At 40.8% G+C, this 19,024-nt stretch overlaps 2 protein-coding genes across 4 annotated transcripts; both read right to left on the bottom strand.

The window, feature by feature from the left end:
* Window positions 1-83: 83 nt before the first annotated feature.
* On the bottom strand, window positions 84-3,637 carry LOC135491123 (uncharacterized). The gene is made up of 4 exons (XM_064776789.1): window positions 3,430-3,637; window positions 2,895-3,052; window positions 2,260-2,504; window positions 84-1,936 (listed from the first exon to the last, which is right to left on the bottom strand). Exons 1-4 carry the CDS (start codon window positions 3,502-3,504, stop codon window positions 1,653-1,655), a joined length of 762 nt encoding a protein of 253 aa, XP_064632859.1. The 5' UTR covers window positions 3,505-3,637; the 3' UTR covers window positions 84-1,652.
* Window positions 3,567-17,826, bottom strand: LOC135491122 (uncharacterized). Of its 3 annotated transcripts, XM_064776786.1 has the most exons (17): window positions 17,728-17,826; window positions 14,751-14,813; window positions 14,140-14,410; window positions 13,262-13,336; window positions 12,308-12,385; window positions 11,530-11,634; window positions 9,880-9,915; window positions 9,432-9,560; window positions 8,922-9,098; window positions 8,582-8,632; window positions 8,281-8,349; window positions 7,274-7,357; window positions 6,701-6,748; window positions 5,798-5,869; window positions 5,129-5,196; window positions 4,047-4,340; window positions 3,567-3,687 (listed from the first exon to the last, which is right to left on the bottom strand). In XM_064776786.1, exons 7-17 carry the CDS (start codon window positions 9,904-9,906, stop codon window positions 3,618-3,620), a joined length of 1,089 nt encoding a protein of 362 aa, XP_064632856.1. In that variant the 5' UTR covers window positions 9,907-9,915; window positions 11,530-11,634; window positions 12,308-12,385; window positions 13,262-13,336; window positions 14,140-14,410; window positions 14,751-14,813; window positions 17,728-17,826; the 3' UTR covers window positions 3,567-3,617. The 3 variants fall into 3 exon arrangements, with proteins under 3 accessions (XP_064632856.1, XP_064632855.1, XP_064632857.1); XM_064776785.1 differs by lacking the exons at window positions 14,751-14,813; window positions 17,728-17,826 and adding an exon at window positions 15,103-16,427; XM_064776787.1 differs by lacking the exon at window positions 17,728-17,826 and having other exon boundaries at window positions 7,274-7,345; window positions 14,140-16,427.
* Between the last annotated feature and the right edge of the window lie 1,198 nt (window positions 17,827-19,024).

Genomic DNA, 19,024 nt, shown 5'->3' with positions numbered 1-19,024 from the left:
CCCCCTGGTGGTCAAGTGGTGAATCATATTGGACCAAACTTTGGTCCCTGAGATCACCTGACTAAGGGGTAAATGTGTACCAAATTTGGTATCAATAGTCATTGCAGTTTAGAAACGTGCCATCGTTACATCCTAACGGCTAATTTACACCATTTGACCTCTGTGACCTTGAAAAGGAGGTCAAATCAAAAACCCGGATGATATATGATGCACCTTTGCTAGAAACACCTACCATATTTTTTTCAAAATTTCCCGACTACTATTAAGGGAGATATTGCATATTTTCACTTTTAACGTTTGGCCCCCTGGTGGCCAAACCATGAAACGAATCGGACCGAAACTTGGTCTCCCAGGTGTCATTACATAAGGGTACATGTGTACCAAGTTTCAACTCAATAGCTCTAACAGTTACGAAACGTGCCCTGCTAACGGACGACGGACGACGACGACGACGACGACGACGACGACGACGACGACGACGACGGACGACGGACGCCACGGTATGGGATAAGCTCACCTCTGCTAAAAGGTGAGCTAAAAAGTTATAGACTATTCCGATTCAATTCAAAATATACTTCAGACTGGAAAAGTAGACCATCTGGCTTTTGGAGGGCTGGCACTCAAAGGGTTTACATCACCTATTACATACAATATCTCAGAAAAAAAGATTCCTAACAAGTTTGTTCTGTGTTTGTAATGAGAGATTGCCTGCAGATTAATACCCATTAAGGTGCAAGGAGTGTAGCACCCGGCACCCTAAAGTGTACTTCTTCACAAAAAACCAAACACCATCCACAAAAATACATAAATAAATCCTCAATAAAGATGAGACATGGAATGGCATTGTCCTCATGACACTAGGAATCAATTACCACTCACTGAATCCATACGCTCAGGAATGAAATAGCCTGGGTGAGCTATAAATGAAATGTACGGGGACATTGTGCTCACCTGGTAATGTTTCAGTGATGGATGAAATGAGAGTGAAGGTCATTCGCCTCTTGAGACATGACCCATAGAATTTTATGACACTGACCTACTTACACTGCAGCTTAAAATTTTTGTCAACATGTAGAGATAGCCAACAGGTGTGTACATACATGGCCGACGTCTGTTTTTGGCACCAAGATATTTGCCCCTTACACGGCCGATTTAAATCCCCGATATAGGTCATGTGGCAATATTTCGGCACAGAAATTTGGTCAGTCGTGATATATCGAGTTAATGTCTCACGGGTAAACTGTATTTTGAACGATTTTAAAGGCTTTCTACTTTCTCTTTAAGAATTCCAGGACAAATAATGAAGAAACGTGCCACCTTTGGTGAAATTTTCTACTTTGACCTCTGTGACCATGAAAAGTAGGTCAAATCTAAAACCCGGGTATTATGTCATGTATTCTTGTCTGAAGTTACCACAGTAAAAATGACATGATTCTGACTATGAGATATTGACAGAGAAGGTTTTCAAAGATGGCCGCCTAGAGCCCAGAAAGTAGGCCAAATTGAGATGATTTTTGGTATATCAAGTCAAGTTGTCATGAAACATCCACACACCAAGTTTCAATTTTCTAGACTTAATGGTGAACAAACGTGCCACCATTGTTGATGGACAGACGACGGACAAAATGTGATGACCCAGGTGAGCTAAAAATTCATATTTTATTGAACCCAGATGCCAAGCCGTTCTTTATTGCCTGCCCAAGAAAGTCCTTCGCGTCAAACACCACCTTCTTGTTCCTGTCTTTCCTATCCTTCAGGTTTCTTGGCAACCACAGCCACAACGCACATGTCGAGGCCGACGGCAACCGTAATGTGCCCTCCTCCTGGTCATAAAACTTCACCACAATTGCGTTGTGGTTAAGCCCCTGAGGCGGAAGTAAAGCCAGTCCAGTACAAAATTGTAGAACATCATTTATCGTGATATTGTTCTTTTGATCTGCAAAATAATAAAATAAAAGTTTTAAAAAAATGCAGCCAGGCCCCTGTTAAGTGTTGGTTATTTTCCCATTTTCTTGAAGATGTAACTGCCTGCATAAAATTGGAGGTGGGGTTAAATTATCGAGGGATTAATTATCCGGGCAAATGTTTTGCTGCGGAACAAATTTCCACAGTCCCTGTAACCTTTTGGTAGGTCACACCTAAAGAAATAGATGGCAGGACTCCCGGTCTATACCGGGTGTGGGCCAGGGGTACAGTACACTCCCCAAACCCTGCAGTAGTGAAAGCATTAAGCAAAGCAGCTCGATCATTGATACTTACTCTCACAACTCTGAAGGAACCTTTCGAAAGTTAACATTGTTACTTTCTCCTCCTCATGCTGGGCCTTGTTGTCCTCTTTCTTGGTGTACTGGATTCGGTACATCGATTTGAATGTTTTGCGGGTAAGTGATTTATCACCCCCGCACATGCAATTTTGAAAGTCTGTTGGGTTCTTCCCCATAACTGTGAACAGATCACCAAGGCTGTTCATACCACTGGTGAACTGATCAATGGCCGGCTTTACTCTGCAAAAAAGTGTAGGTCTCAATTACATGTTTAAATGTAAGTTCATATATAGAGCTCATAATACTGTAAAAAAGTCTCTAAGGACTTTACAATTATTTCCCCAGCCTAATAAGTTTTTGAGTAAAGAGTGGCACTGGCTCGACCACCGTGCACTGCGCTCCCCATGTTGTCTCAAGTTAAGATAGAGGGTCAAACTCAAAACATGTATTACATGTGATTAGCATTCAGCTGATTAAGGCCATACAGTCCGAAGCATGAAATGTTCATGCGATAAAGCCAAAAAAAGGGAATCGAGAGCTTTTCATTTGATTCATGATTTTACCAAGATGCAGCAACCCAATCACAATCACACACACATTTCAAAGAAAAACAATAGTACTGACACATACCTATAAAACAAATAGAATGCAATTAAATGCCTCCGGAGTGGTGTCCTTTGATTGAGGGACTTCATCCCAATGATCTGGGGGCAACCGGGATCGTATCCCCAATCTGCAAGTTCCCTGCAGACCTGGCAGAACTCCTGATCAGTCTTGCACTCCTTCAACTGAAACAAATTAAATAATTTCAAATGATGATGATAATATAAAACATCTGCAATCGGGGTTGTCTCTACCACTCATATTTCCATTGGCTTAATATGGGACTCTGTTATTGTTGTGTCTGTAACCTTGATGTGGTGTACATGTAAGAGCTTGCATGCTTCATTGACCTGGATGGCAATGCTAGGTGAAAACTCTTGGCAGGTTCAACCATGCCAGATTGGCTGAAGGCGAGAAGTCAGATGAAAATCAGACTCCTGGTGCTCTGTTAGGGGGGGGGGGGGGGATTCGGCATGGCATCCCTAAAAGTCAAGTAAACCACTTCTTTAAAGTGTTCAAAAGTACCCCACACATGAGAGACTTGAAATGGATTCGCATTTACCTTGTTTAATTTATTCTGCACATCAATATCTGGCACATGGCTGACATCCTCATCTTCAATGACTCCACCGGTCATCAGTGACCACACTTGGTTGCTGAGGTACTTAAGACCGGGGCCACCATGGAGCAAGCTCCATGCCAGGAAACGACCAGCCTGGAAGTACCTCTTCTCCTCCAGATGGCTAATGTTCAGTGAGAAGGAACGCTTCTCCAACTCACCATCGTAACAATCGCCTTAACTATTGCGTTCAGTAGGAGGCTGAAAAACAAATATCATGGATTTCAGGACAATCAAAGTATCAAATAACCTGAAATATCATCAACTATGTCATTTTTTGTTGAAATCCTTCTTATCCAGAACAAGATCAGAACTATTTAACACAATCCAGATAAAATATGGGTGTCTATCCCGAAAATCCCGGCCGTTTTTTGGCCTATCCTGGCATCACCAAAAAGACCATTCCCCTCTATGCCAAATTCTGTGGTGGACCTATGCCAAATTCAGATTGGCAAAAACAACAATGGGAAAACTTGGCAATCTCTCCCATAACTGAAATGAAGTTGTTGGTTCAATATTTTAAAGTTTAGAAGTACACTGGTGATTCAAACACAACATACCTAAAATATTCCCTCATCGGCCCGCCAAGATCGGTGGCATCTTCCCCAGCGAATTCTACTTCAGGGACAGCATAAAAGTTGAAATTTTCATCCTCCTCTACTGCTTCCTCTGTACTCTCCAGGACATCTGCCCGGTTGACCAGTACACTAGTCTTAATTTCCCCAGTTGGTTCCCTGGTGGCAATTTGGAAATTGATGATCAAGTCCTCTGCGGATATTGGCTTTTTGGGCGGTTGCAAAAGAATACTTGCGGCCAGAGCTGCAACCATATCCTCATCTTCTATGTTATCCACCCTAAAATAATCATTTAGAAAAAAGATGGTCGATGTAAGTGGATGTGCAAAAATAGGTCAATTAGAGATATTTCACATTTATCTTTGGAACAAATAATTTTACACCTAGTCCCAGCTCATCAAAATGCTAGAGCCAGCTAACAGCTGATCAGGCCAGAACTTATCCTGGTGTTTGTAGCTTTAAGCGACTAGGAGTATCACTCCTAGGGGGTTTACTCTCCATTACATGTATGAAGAGCATCCTTGTACTCAACCCTTCTCGCTGGTAAGATATCATATCAACCCTTACTATTCATCTCTGAATGGGCATGAATATACCTGATATATACACTGGGGAGTTGGGATAAGAGTATCAGGGAAGAGACACAACAGTAAAGTTCGCGACCCGCGCTCTCATTTCCCGATCCATGAAATAGTTTGATGCTCGACTTGGAGGCCTTTAGCAGTTTTAAGGTTTTCGGATTTTGCCTTCTGGTGGCCAAATGGTGAATCAGATCGGACCGTACTTCTGTACCTGAGATCACCTGACCAAGGGGTACATGTGTACCAAATTTGAGATCAGTAGTCATTGCAGTTTAGAAACGTGCCAGAGTTAAAGCCCAACGACCATTTTACGCCATTTGACCTCTGTGAACTTGTGGCCAAGTCAAGTATTGGAACGGAGTAGCTGGGGAAAAACAAATTGTCACCAAGCTTTCCGGTAGTGTTAGATGATGACAATGAAGTTGTACTCTTCCAATGGCAATTTATAAACTCTGAGTAAATTTATCTTATAGCAATGTTACTTACACATCATGAGCTGTCTCCTCCTCTGGGATGCCGACTGAGTTTCTTGCAGATTGAACTTGAGGTGCACCCTGCAAATTAATCTAATGACATTGTAATACACGTAAGAATTGAATAGCACACAATTAAATTCAGTGAAGTTTCACCCATTTTTTATTATCATGGAATGGCCAATCAGGGATCATTTTGTCCTTAATTAGAGAATCTCTGGCGTAACTATTTGAAGTCGATTTAGGCACTTCCAAAAGGCCAATCATGATATCTAGAATATTTTTCATTATTTTCTTTACACAAGAGCGTCCCCCATGACTTTTCTCGTCAATGAACTTGTCGTTTGTGCAGTCAAGTGTGACCAGTCGCTGGATGTCTACCATGTTTCAAGTGCAGTTGGTCGTTTGGTGGTCGGCGTTTGTGTTTTCTAACTTGGCCGTTAGGGTTTATATGCATGCATAACACTATATATATAGCCTGCTAGTACACCAACTCTAAAATCTACAAATACACAAATCCCTTAGAGGCATACTGCTGTCTGCTGTTCTCTCTTGAAAGCGAGAACAGTCCTAACCACCCCAACCCATTTCATAATAAAAAAAAGAGCGAATAAAAAAAGGTAGCACTAAATAGTTTCTCCAATGAAATGAATTAATATGAATGATGCAAACAACTACATACCAATGCACTTGCTACCGCTGATATATAGTTCCTAGCATTAGTTGCAGCGGCTCTCTGGGGTCTTATTGAAGGCTAAAATTAGAAACATGTAAAATAAAGGGACTTAACAATGAAACCAAGAATAAAACATTAACAGGCACACCAGTATATATATATTATTTGTGGACACAGAACTTGCCAAACTCTAAAGGGTAGATCCAATCCAAATAGGTTTTTTTCATTCTAATTGATCATTCCAAATGAGTGAAAAAAATCTAAAAATTTAAAAAATGGGCACTTTGCACCGCCTGGTACGTTCAAACCTTTGCAGACTCGCGCACCCTGGCGTGACGTCATGCTAGGGTAATTCAGCTGTGCAGGTACTGAACACCATGTTAAATTGAACAGAGAAGTTGGTAGGCCCAATGAGATACATAGACATGACACAGACTGAAAATCAACTGTCCAATTTCGTTCGAAGAGCAAACAAATATGACCAGTTTTTCCTAAAAATTTGTTGCGCTTGAAGACTTGGGAGGCGCATCACAGCATTTTGGCACTTGATGTAATAAAAGTGCCAGTATGGAATTTAAATCCCTGATTGGATTAATACATTTCTCGCAGGGATTATGGCAATATCTGCACCTACTCTTTAAAGCGCAAAATTACCAATGAAGTGTCCTTCTCATGAAATGAAAATTTTCAGCCGTTTAGGTACATATATTTGTAAGAGAAATCTTGGGAGTCTAGTTATCCTGTGGTGTGCAAAACAAAAACAGGGGTTTAAGTCTGAAAATGCCACTTGCCAACCAATTATTATGAAATTCAAATACAATGTGTCATTATGAGCAAAAGTAGTTAGCACTTTGATTGCTTAGGTTAGGTTTATGATAAATGATAAACTTGCTAGATTGACTAACTTACCCTATGCACAGATCGTCTGCTTGTCCTTTGCACTGCATTGTTCTGATTCTGAAAGCACAACACAAGAAAATGTGAAAAATGAAACAATGCATTATATAACAATAATAATAATTATGGATGCATGCGCAGAGAATCGAGTTGTCGTCTATTCATGTACAGTACAGGATTTTAATATTGTTTGGCCATTGTATTCGCCCTTTCTGTCAATAGACAACAACTCTACTAGCAACAAATAGTTGGACCACAAAACAACTAGGCACCAGCATCTAATTCCCTGTGTATCCAAGTACAAAGTGGCATAGTGCACTAAGTAAATACAATACAAAGTAATGGAAAACAACTCAACTCCCAATGCACAAAATTGGCTCACTTCTAATTCCCACAGAACTGATCACTCCCAATCATAAACATAGAGGAGAAAATCGGAAAATTGCGTGTACGTACTAAAATACTAGTGAGTACATGCTATTAAGAATAGCCCCAAAATGTTAAACTAATCTTAGAATACAAATCAAACTCATATTCATTTAGCTCTTGTCTTTAGTTGCCATTTAAACTAAAACAGTAACATACATCAAAGTCTAGCATTGCAGCTGCAGTAACAGGCAGGATTTCTGGCAAAGTATCATCATCAATGTTGGTCCCCTGCAAAATAAACTAGAATTGTCAGTTGAGTCTTAGCAGACTCTGGAGTCTCCGCCCTCATATGCACACAGCCATGCATGTTGACATGACAAAAACAAAACAAAAACATCGCACTTTCACTTCAGCGGAGCGATGGTTTATGTGCGAAATACGACTGATCAAGGCAACATAAAGTGTCCAGAAGGGAAGAACACATTCTTGAAACTCAGCTGCTTTAATTCACTGCCGTTTTTCTTATTTCATAGCCCATAAACTCCAAATATTATATTAGGTATTATAGAAAAATGCTTCGATGGTGTAGACTAGTCCCTGGTCTTTATCCGTTACGTTCCTCCATATGTGCAGCCAATATGTAATACACATAACGCGGGGCACCAGTCATCGTGTCGGTATGGCGAGGTTTATTGGTTAAAAATTTACATGTATTGCGTTATGCATGCCCATAGCACTTTCGCGGCTGTAACCCAGATTGACTTCTCAGTTCATGGACACCCTCGTTTTATCGATGTTTTGCAATGCATTGCCGTGTTCATGTACATATGAAGCTTTCACCTGGGGACGAGAGTTTGCTGGAATAATTTCTTGAGGAGAATAATACCCTAGTACAAAAGTCTCAGCCGATGGCGGAGACTAAATATATATTGACCGTCTGACACTGAAGAAATTTTAAAATATCCCACTTCCCAAGAAAACGCCAAAGTAAATTGCCATGATCAGTGAGCCACTGGCACAGGTGACATGTTGTAAACAACGCTCCAACTAGCCTTCTAAAAGTTACTTGTTTTATGCATAGGTTTATGCCATAGCTTTGTGCTTCTTCATTTAACATTTCCAAAACATATTGCTAACAGATTATATGAAGATTGATATTTTTCTTCTGATAAGAGAACATTCAATATTACTAAGGCAAGAATCCATTGGGTAGGCCTACTCACCAAGACAGATTGATCAACCACAGAGGTTGATGCTGGAGGGTTTGTCACACTTCGACGTCGAGTGCTGGCCTGCAAAAAGATGACGGTTGGATAAAAGAACCTTCGAAAATATTTTAATTTCAATTATATTCATTAAAAATTTACAAAATGAATTGCTAGATAAGAGAATTAATAAGAGAATATTCCATATTACTAAGGAAAGAATCCATCATAATCAGATAAAACAGGCCTGTATCTGCAGTGACTTTACAAATCTTTACCCAAATACTACTAGTAAATATGAAATGTGAAGAACATGTACCTCAGGCTGGTTCCCAGTTGATGAAGAGGATGAAGCTATTGGCGAAGTATGCTGCAAGGAATAAACAAATTTACAAGTTAATAATCAGGAGGTTTGAGTTTAAATTTCAGAAAGATCGTGCTGTTCCGTCTTAGCGCCCTTGAGCAAGCCATTTACCTCAACATTGCTATGAAGTTTAAATGCAATGGCAACCTAATGATGTTTAGAATCAGATTGTCACCAACTTTGGTGGTAAATGCATTTGTCCAAGCACAAAACAGTCACAAAACATGCACTGAAAAAGAGGCTCAAAATGAAACCACAGAGCTGATATAAAACTAATGCTCAATTTTATACTTACTTCCTCTCTGTCCCACTGAACATTTATTAACACCGGGCTATTTATACCCAGGTCAAATAAACTTTCTGACGGAACAGACTCTGCAATAATTGAGTGGACCACTTGTATTTGTCCGGGTATCATCATGTAAAACTGTTGACTCGAATCTTCCTGAGCACCAATAAAATCAACCAATACCTGTAGGTAGATGCGTGAGGAAAGAAAAGAAAATGAATTATGAAAATGTCTAAGGTCGATTGATATAAAATTGGTGGCAATCAGGGAAGAAATTAAGGAATAATAGAATTTGAAGTATTTCAGATTCACAACAGCTCTGACAGTAACAAAGTGTGCCCAGCTAATGGACGACTGACGACACACCAAAGCAAAAGCTCAGGTGAGCTAAAAGGGTGTGAACATGATCTGCCCAGGATATGTCAAGCATGATCTTTTGAAACATATCAATCAATTGATATAAACATCATAATGAGCTCAGCAGTGCGGTTACAATTCCAAGTTAGCAACACTTACAGACACATTTTCTTGGGGCAAAAATCTGCAAGTGCCCTGCTTGCCTCCTGGCAGTCTGATTTTTATTGGAAAGGTTCCTTCACCATCCACAAACCTTCTCTCTAAACGCCCCCGTCTTTCTACTCTAACCTGCATAAGGAAATAACTCTTCTTAGGGGTGGCATGCATAAACCATGAGAATTGGTACACTTGTTGTATATTTTTGTTAGAAACACTACTAGTAATTTCTTAGGGCCACTCCTACCACGACCTGTGACATGGCTTGTAATGGTCTCTGATTTGTTGAGACGAGGGCAGTATCTTCTTATGCCTGGATATAGGCATTTGAATGTCGATGGTCTTGTTGCCTCAATCCTCTGAGAGCTGACCCACATCAGCCAATGAATTTGTCTTGACCCGATATATAAACACTAGTAAGATATAGTATAGTATCCTGTTTGTGGCATACCTTGTCTTCAGCATCCGTTTCCATCATTTTCTTATCCTGAAATGATAGCAAAACAGAAATCGTTATGAACCTAATCATGTTACCAGTAAAAAGATGTTGTAATTAATATATGGCACAAAAAAAATCACACCAGTCGCCTGGAAAATGAAATAGCCAGGGGCAATCGTGCTCACTGGATTGGTGGTCAACTATAGTTCTTCTGGTTGACCTCGGGACATTTTTTGTGCTGCTCTAAGATTGTTTCTTTCGAAGTGCACACTTTGGTGTTCGGCAGAGAATGATCTCGCTTCAGTTGTGCACTAGGGGTAATGGGCATGTACATTACAGATGTACATTACTAGTGCTCAGCTTCTGTATGAGTCAGGATGGTATATTTGACCCATCAGCTTATTATGTTATCTGATTAGTGCCAGACTAAGAAATTGTGTGAAAAAATTTATGCTACACATTGATCTCCGATGGTGTTTAGACAAGGAGGATACCGCGGTGACGTCACGGCTTTTCCAAGATGGCGCTGCATAATGTAAACAAACTCGATCCACGGCCAAGGGAAAATCAAGTCATCAAAAAAGTTAGATTTTTCGCATCAAATCAGAGTTATTAGTACTTTTCTGCTATGAAATAAGTCTTCAGACAATAAGCTATCATTTGAATAATGAAAAGTGCTGTTTTGATGGGGAAAAATAGGGTTTTTAAAACCAAATAGCCGGGCACCGATCTTCCAAAATTAGCGATGGTTTAAAACAGTCTCCCAGATATGGGGCAATCTCTTCATTATCATAATGGGATTTGGAGGTATGTTTACAGATTTTACAAGTTTGAGACCTGTTGGACCTAAAACTCGCATAGATCCCCTCTATTTGTCGAGTTAGCGCCCCTGTAAGATCATGCATTTTCGGACACTAGAACGAAATCTTCCTGCGGATATCGCGGTTTCGGTGATGATTTAAGGAGAAATTGACTGTTCTTAGAGTTGTATGGGACAGAAATGAGTTCATACTTCGTGAATACATGAATATATTATGATATGGGCGGGCTTCTAAGTCAAAACAATAACAAACTCAACTGCATCTCTACTGTATATTGCGTAGTGCATTGCCTAGTGTATTTCGTAGTGTATTTTAGCGGAGACATTATTTCCGCACTTTGGCCACGCCAAACGTCTTTTTTATTCGTGTAAGTTAATCTGCTCTGTAAATATTATTTTACACAGGAAGAATCCATACTAGGTATTGCAATATTTCATGTCTATTGGTGTTTTTGTGTACAAGAGCGCACCAGACAGTGAGACGTGGAGATGTGTTCAGTGCTGCTGCTGTCAGTAGACTGAATCTGATTGGCCATAGCGATCACTAATATGGGTCGGGATCACGTGATGTGACGTCACCGCGGTATCCTCCTTGGTGTTTAGACGTGATTACTGCATATAATGGCAACTATAAAAGCTCAGCAACAGATGGCTGAAGCCAGATAATAAACTGCACTCCCACATTCTCAAATCTCACACCTGCCTTGCTTCTGTAATTGCGTAAAAGTGTGATTAATAGCATGAAGATACACAACTTTTTAAACAACACAGAAAACATTTTGCTGATATCCTAAGAATCATAAACTTTGAAATAAGTTACAGAGGACAAAACAACTACTAACCTTTCTCTGGTCAGCTGCCAGAGACAAATTGTATTCAGCGTTTTGCTGGCAAACTAAACACGTGTTTGCTACCTTCCTACGGCCACAACTGCACACTTGTTGAGGCTACAATTAAAAGGGTAAATGTATCAAATACAGCCATAAATGATTGGAAAGATTAATTCCATATCATCAAGAACTAGAGCAATGGGTATCTTCTGCTATCTCCCTGTTTTTGATAGGCAGTAACGGTTGATGACATTATTTTTTTATGAGTTGTTTGACCTTGAAAAGTAGGTGAATGCAATGATATGACACCTATTCCGAATAGGCCTAGAAGCATCCATGATACTAAAAATCTTGGTGATCTTGCGAATAGTTACGCAGTTGGATATCATCATAAATGTTTTCAAACTCCTGCTACTGTGACATTGAAAACAAGGTTAGGGTGAACCTGTATGATCAATTATGTAGGGATCGGGAAAGACTTTGCTCAAGAACATTATGTACATCGTACAATGCGTCTAGAGATACTGCGCCTCCTAGCAGAAGACACATGATGTATTTGCAGAAATAAATGCTGCTAAACAGTACAGATTGATCTCAAGAGTCCCACTAATTGATAGCTGGTTCCATCAACCTCATGAATACGCAAATGATAGTCTATTGCCTCAGTTCACTACCTTGGGAGGTGTATCTGGTCTCGAGTTCGAGTGACCAGTGCTGATTGGTCAAATTGGTCAAAAGAGCTTGAATCCGTATGATCACCATTATTTTTCTATGGAGTAGGCCTACTCACCAAGACAGATTCATCAACCACAGCTGCAGTCGATGCTGGGAGGTGCTGATTTGTAACATTTCGACCCCGAGTGCTGGCCTGCAAAAAGATGACGGTTGGATAAAAGAACTTTCGAAAATATTCTAATTTCAATTATAAATCAAAATTATATATATGATAATCAAAAAGAATCATTATAAAAATGAAATGTCCCAGGGAAATTGTGCTCACATTGGGCAACAAAAGTCAGTAGTGAATGGATGAATTTTCCTAACAATCATATCTCAAGTATTTCCTGGAATTAATTATTAAAAACCATTTGAATGGAAAAACCGTCTATGGAAATAGTCAATAGGTGTCAACTAGGAGTACCTACTTTGGACATAGGTAGCAAGGGTAATCACTATTAAATAACTTGCACATTGTATAGATACAAGACAAGGGGAATGATGTCATCGCGAGTCTGCCTGGGGTGAAAATGAACGAAAATACCGTCCTGCGCAACATCCTCTTCCAGATATTTAGCGTGACCGCAACCAATATTTGAATCGGATCTCTGAACAAAATCATCGTTTGCCGCAGAGTGTTGTAAGTACAATGGTTGCCATGATATTAAAAACTATTTGGATTAATTTGCTTGCAGTTTAACTTTTTACCCACCAAGGCAGCACTGGCACTAACAGCCACCGAGGATGCGCCAATTTCTTTCCATGGAGACAACAATTTCTTTTGCGTGTGAGAAACAAAAAGGCATGGAAAACGGTGAAAAATGTTTAACGTTGTGCTTCATGAAATTTAATAACAGTTTACTTCTTCACACTGGTCAAACAATTCGGTGCATCATGAACAAATTTGGTGTTTTCATTTTTCATACCAACGTTAATCTTATCATTGACAACATTACTTTCCAACAAACCACGTAGGCCTATTTCGAGCTTTATTTTAAGCAGTTGAATTTACCCTAGCCCTACTTACATTAGTAGACCTTTCTTCATCCTCTTGTAAAGTTTCTGTCGATGGGGTCCTATGACCATGATAAAGTATGCTATCCTGCAAATACACACAAAATTAATAGTCTGGGCCAAGATGCTGCAATGACACTCATGATGTGAGTTTGGATTTGGCACAGTAACATCAAAATATTGGGACTCGAGCTGAAATGCCTGTAAAACCCTATATTACAGGTGGCATATTCATGTGTTGAAGTTCAATTTCAATCATAAAACGCCTCAAAATAAATATTAAAAGGTAGCGTAAAAAGATTTTAACAGCAATATTTCTGATGAAGATTAGCAGAATCCATTGTCTGGACCATTGTGGAATTTGGGCATCTCGTCACAAAATTTCACTCGCGCATTACAACGTCACAGAAGACGTCATTTCCGCCTTGTGATGTCATGCACCTAACTGAGTGATTTGTGTTGTACGACTTTGGTGACTTGCAGTCTGACTGAATGGTTTGAGGTGGACGTTCTTCAGTGTTAAAAATGACATTTATGGCGACATTTTTCAACAGATTTTTTATTATTGAGACTGTAGCGCATGGTATATAATTGGAAAATGGTAGGTGGTCGTCCACTCATTGTACTTTATGAAGGTTACACGTCCCTAGAAACTTTTAGGGTGATGAAAAAACTTTTGAAAGATTTTCCAGGAGGGTCTTCGTTGCATTATCAAAACCCTCTGCACTCAGAAAGAGGCTAATGGATTTCCCTTTTGAAATCATAATTTGTGATACGAAGGTATTTTAGAATACACATCATAGTAGTGATAATAGTACCAACTTGTTTAATACTAGCATGGTTGTGGAGATCGAATAGCAAGCTTAAATGTAATGATTAATTTATACTTACAGATACATTTGACAGTTTATGCTCCGGCCTGATATAAATAGTAGGAGCATTTGTGGCGGAAAGGGAACGGATGGCTGCTGGTGAAGGATTACAATATGCACCAATTTTCTGTTCCTCCCAGCCGACATTACTTTAAAGGGAGTATCTCCTAATTTAGGATACAGCCTGTATATCTCCCCTTTAAAGTCATGTGCCGAGAGAGACAAAAGAAACTTGATGCCAGTCCTCAGCTGTGAAGGCCCCGTAACAGGAGGTTCTTGAAAAGGAATTCCTGGAGATAAAAAAATTTATATATTAGTAGTTCATCTATCAAGAATGATTTGGGTGTTGAGACTCAAGCCTAAGTGGGTTAACTTTAGGTATATATTCATCAGACACTTCTTCAGATTCTCTCAATCATGGCCAAGGACGTGCTCACCTGTGGACATCAACAGCAGACATTGATGAGGTTTGGACTTCGCCCCCTGGTGGCTTTTGGAATCTGATCGGGCCAAAATTTGTCTTGCGCGTAGAATGATGTCACATAGCTAACTATTAACCTAGGAATCATAGTTGTGGCAAAAATGCCCATTTCCTTACAAGAAATGGCCATTTTGTTAGTTCATACTTACTTATGGAACACTTTTGCATGTTACTCCATTTGGGCTCAAACACAAGAGTATCCCTTTAATTTTCTAAAGGGAGAACTGAGTTAACAGCTCGGCCGCCAGGCGGCACCCTGACCGATCCCGCGAGATCGCGCCGATCTCATGCCGCCATATTCAGTCTTACTCTTGAGCGTTAATAAAGAGTATGTCCCGTTTGTGGGGACGGCGGGAGGGCCGTGTTCCATAGGTAAGTATGAACTAACAAAATGGCCATTTCTTGTAAGGAAATGGGCATTTTGTGTCATTCAAACTTACCTATGGAACACTTTTGCATCGAATCCCAGCAACCTATTGGAGGTGGGAAACGAGGACTTACCTAAGGCTGAGCTGTTGTTCCATCAAGGAGGCATGCACCACCGGCATATTAGCTAAGGAGGACCGCCAGGGGAAAGAAATGGGGAGAACCAGGGTACCGGTATTTTGATCTCGGTATTACAATCGAATTATAGAGAGTAATAGACCCATTCTCCCGAAAGCGCTAGAATTGCGTAATAAAACCATCTTCTTTCCGGCAACAGAGCTTAGAGCAAGTAAGGCATGTTCAAGGGTGTAGAATGAGTTATTGCTAAACAACAATAAGAAATTGCGTCCTTTCTAGTCTACTAGGGGTTGCCTGGATTGTTGAAGATAGGGCATATCAAAAATGGCGCAAGATGCGCGTTTGACTCTTCAATCGGGCTCCCCCCCTTTTTTGATCTAGCCAGGATCAAACAACATGCCCCGCAGACACAATCGGGCCGATTGTGTGCATGCCATCTACGAGGGAAGAAACGTCTCGTAGGTAGAAACGAGAGAATGTGGAGTGATTACTCCAACATGCAGCGGAAACGACTTCTTGAAGAGCAACTCCTCGGTAGTTAGCCCAGGAGGTGGCTAGTGCTCTAACTTCGTGCGCTGAGATGTTAGCTAGCGCACGAAGATCAGAGGAAGTCCTCAAGGTGTTGTAGGAAAGACGAATAGTCTCCACAATCCACCTTGAAATAGTGGCGGCCGCTATCTCTCGTTTATTTCCCTCCTTATAGGACAAAAACAAACGCTCTCTCCCCTGGCGAATACCGGGAGGTTTTGTCCTATTTATGTAGAACTTTAGGGCCCTGCCGGGGCATCAAGTTCTGTCAGGAAGATCATAAGAGATCGTTCCTGACAGAGAGGGAATAGTAACCGGGGGCCCGAGAGGCGGCCGGTCCCTGGTTCTTCGCCAGAAAGCCTGGTATGAAAGCCAGGATAACCTCCCCTCCCTCTCTAAAAGCCAGCTTCTTAAAAGAAAGTGCATGGAGCTCTGATCTCCGTTGGGCGGTAGCCAAGGCTACTAGAAAGACCGTTTTGAGTGTCAGATATTTCATGGATGAAATAGACATGGGTTCAAAAGGATGCCTCATGAGCACCTTAAGGACAACAGAAAGGTCCCATTTAGGGGTGTTGTGAACCGGTCTAGGACGCTCTAATAACATTCCTCTGAAAAGAGGGGTTATTTCAACGTACTCTCTACTATACAACAGTAGAGCATTTCACTGTTGTCGATATCGCATTATAAATTATAGTGAACATTCTACTGTGTGTTTGCTTTTGCGCACATTCTCTGCGCAACGAAGAATAGTACCATTGAGATTGAATATTAGATATTGCATGTCAAGCCATTAGAATAGTCAAAATTATTTGTCAGGTAAAAAATTATTTCACGAGGCTTTGCGAACCAAACCTTGAAGAAATCGGCCCAGCAGGTTTTGCACAGCGACCCAAACCACTGTCAAAGTGATTTTTAATCGGCGGATACGCAAATCATGTATGGAGCCAAGACGTGTACATTATGTACTGTAGACAGTGTGTGTTTACATAGCAGACGATGTTTGTTTGAAGCGAGTCCAGGCCCAACTTGAATGCCTTGTACTTTCTGTTCGTGGATGTAACAGTCCCACCCAATGCAACCTACCTACTTTGTGGGTGTAATTCAAGACCCTGACAGTATCACTGTGCAACTTCCTGGCTTAAAACGCCGTAAATATGCTGTTTTTTATCGCCGATTTCGTCGAAATCTTAATGGCCGCCATTTGCAATATTGCGTCATCGATGACGTCAGCCGTGGAATAATGCCGTGGACAAGGAGGATACCGCGGTGACGTCACATCACGTGATCCCGACCCATATTAGTGATCGCTATGGCCAATCAGATTCAGTCTACTGACAGCACCAGCACTGAACACATCTCCACGTCTCACTGTCTGGTGCGCTCCTGTACACAAAAACACAAATAGACATGAAATATTGCAATACCTAGTATGGATTCTTCCTGTGTAAAATAAAATTTACAGAGCAGATTAACTTCCACGAATAAAAAAGACGTTTGGCGTGGCCAAAGTGCGGAAATAATGTCTCCGCTAAAATACACTACGAAATACACTAGGCAATGCACTACGCAATATACAGTAGAGATGCAGTTGAGTTTGTTATTGTTTTGACTTAAAAGCCCGCCCATATCATAATATATTCATGTATTCATTAAGTATGAACTCATTTCTGTCCCATACAACTCTAAGAACAGTCAATTTCTCCTTGAATCATCACCGAAACCGCGATATCCGCAGGAAGATTTCGTTCTAGTGTCCGAAAATGCATGATCTTACAGGGGCGCTAACTTGACAAATAGAGGGGATCTATGGGGATCTATGCGAGTTTTAGGTATTACAGGTCTCGAACTTGTAAAATCTGTAAACATGCCTCCAAATCCCATTATGATAATGAAGAGATTGCCCCATATCTGGGAGACTGTTTTGAAACCATCGCTAATTTTGGAAGATCGGTGCCCGGCTATTTGGTTAAAAAAAACCCCATTTTCCCCCATCAAAACAGCACTTTTCATTATTCAAATGATAGCTTATTGTCTGAAGACTTATTTCATAGCAGAAAAGTACTAATAACTCTGATTTGATGCGAAAAATCAAACTTTTTTGATGACTTGATTTTCCCTTGGCCGTGGATCGAGTTTGTTTACAATATGCAGCGCCATCTTGGAAAAGCCGTGACGTCACCGCGGTATCCTCCTTGGCCGTGGAATAGTCAAAATTATCGCATGGCACGTGGTCGTGAATGACGCGACGTGATTGGCTCACATACTAATGAGGTATGATAATCTGGAATACTGTTGAATGACCACGTGTTTTTAATTTGTACTAGTCTATATACATGTATACAGTTTTTGACTGTAGCCGAATAGATGATCAATCAATAAATCAATTTGAATTTGAAATTTTGACTCTTTAATTTCATTTTAGCAGTGAGGATGGGCGGCAACAGGCGGTATCATTTCCAACAACATGTCACATAATAGACCTTTTTCCCCTATGTGCCAGGAGTATGAGGGGTTGGGGCGGTTAGGTTCTCTCATTCCCAGCCGCCAGTCACAATCTGGTAAATTTTTGTCTCAAGTAGGAATTTTGGCAATGATCATGGGTCGGGGTCCTATCATTCACAGCCACGAGTCACAATCTGGTAAATTTTTGTCTCAAGTATGAAGTTTGGCAGTGATCATGGGTCGGGGTCCTATCATTCCCAGCCGCCAGTCACAATCTGGTAACTTTTTGTCTCACATATAAAGTTTGGCAGTGATCATGGGTCGGGGTCCTATCATTCACAGCCACGAGTCACAATCTGGTAACTTTTTGTCTCACATATAAAGTTTGGCAGTGGTCATGGGTCGGGGTCCCATCATTCCCAGCCGTAAGTCACAATCAGGTAACTTTTTGTCTCACATATAAAGTTTGGCAGTGACCATGGGTCGGGGTCCCATCATTCACAGCCACGAGTCACAATCTGGTAACTTTTTGTCTCACATATAAAGTTTGGCAGTGATCATGGGTCGGGGTCCCATCATTCCCAGCCGTAAGTCACAATCAGGTAACTTTTTGTCTCACGTATGAAGTTTGGCAGTGATCATGGGTCGGGGTCCTATCATTCACAGCCACTAGTCACAATCTGGTAACTTTTTGTCTCACGTATGAAGTTTGGCAGTGATCATGGGTCGGGGTCCTATCATTCACAGCCACAAGTCACAATCTGGTAACTTTTTGTCTCACATATAAAGTTTGGCAGTGATCATGGGTCGGGGTCCCATCATTCCCAGCCGTAAGTCACAATCAGGTAACTTTTTGTCTCACATATAAAGTTTGGCAGTGGTCATGGGTCGGGGTCCCATCATTCCCAGCCGTAAGTCACAATCAGGTAACTTTTTGTCTCACATATAA

Source organism: Lineus longissimus, chromosome 7 (assembly GCF_910592395.1).
Source record: "Lineus longissimus chromosome 7, tnLinLong1.2, whole genome shotgun sequence".
Taxonomy (NCBI): domain Eukaryota; kingdom Metazoa; phylum Nemertea; class Pilidiophora; order Heteronemertea; family Lineidae; genus Lineus; species Lineus longissimus.
The sequence above is the reverse complement of the archived record's forward strand: the minus strand, read 5'-3'. Positions and strand labels throughout refer to the sequence as shown.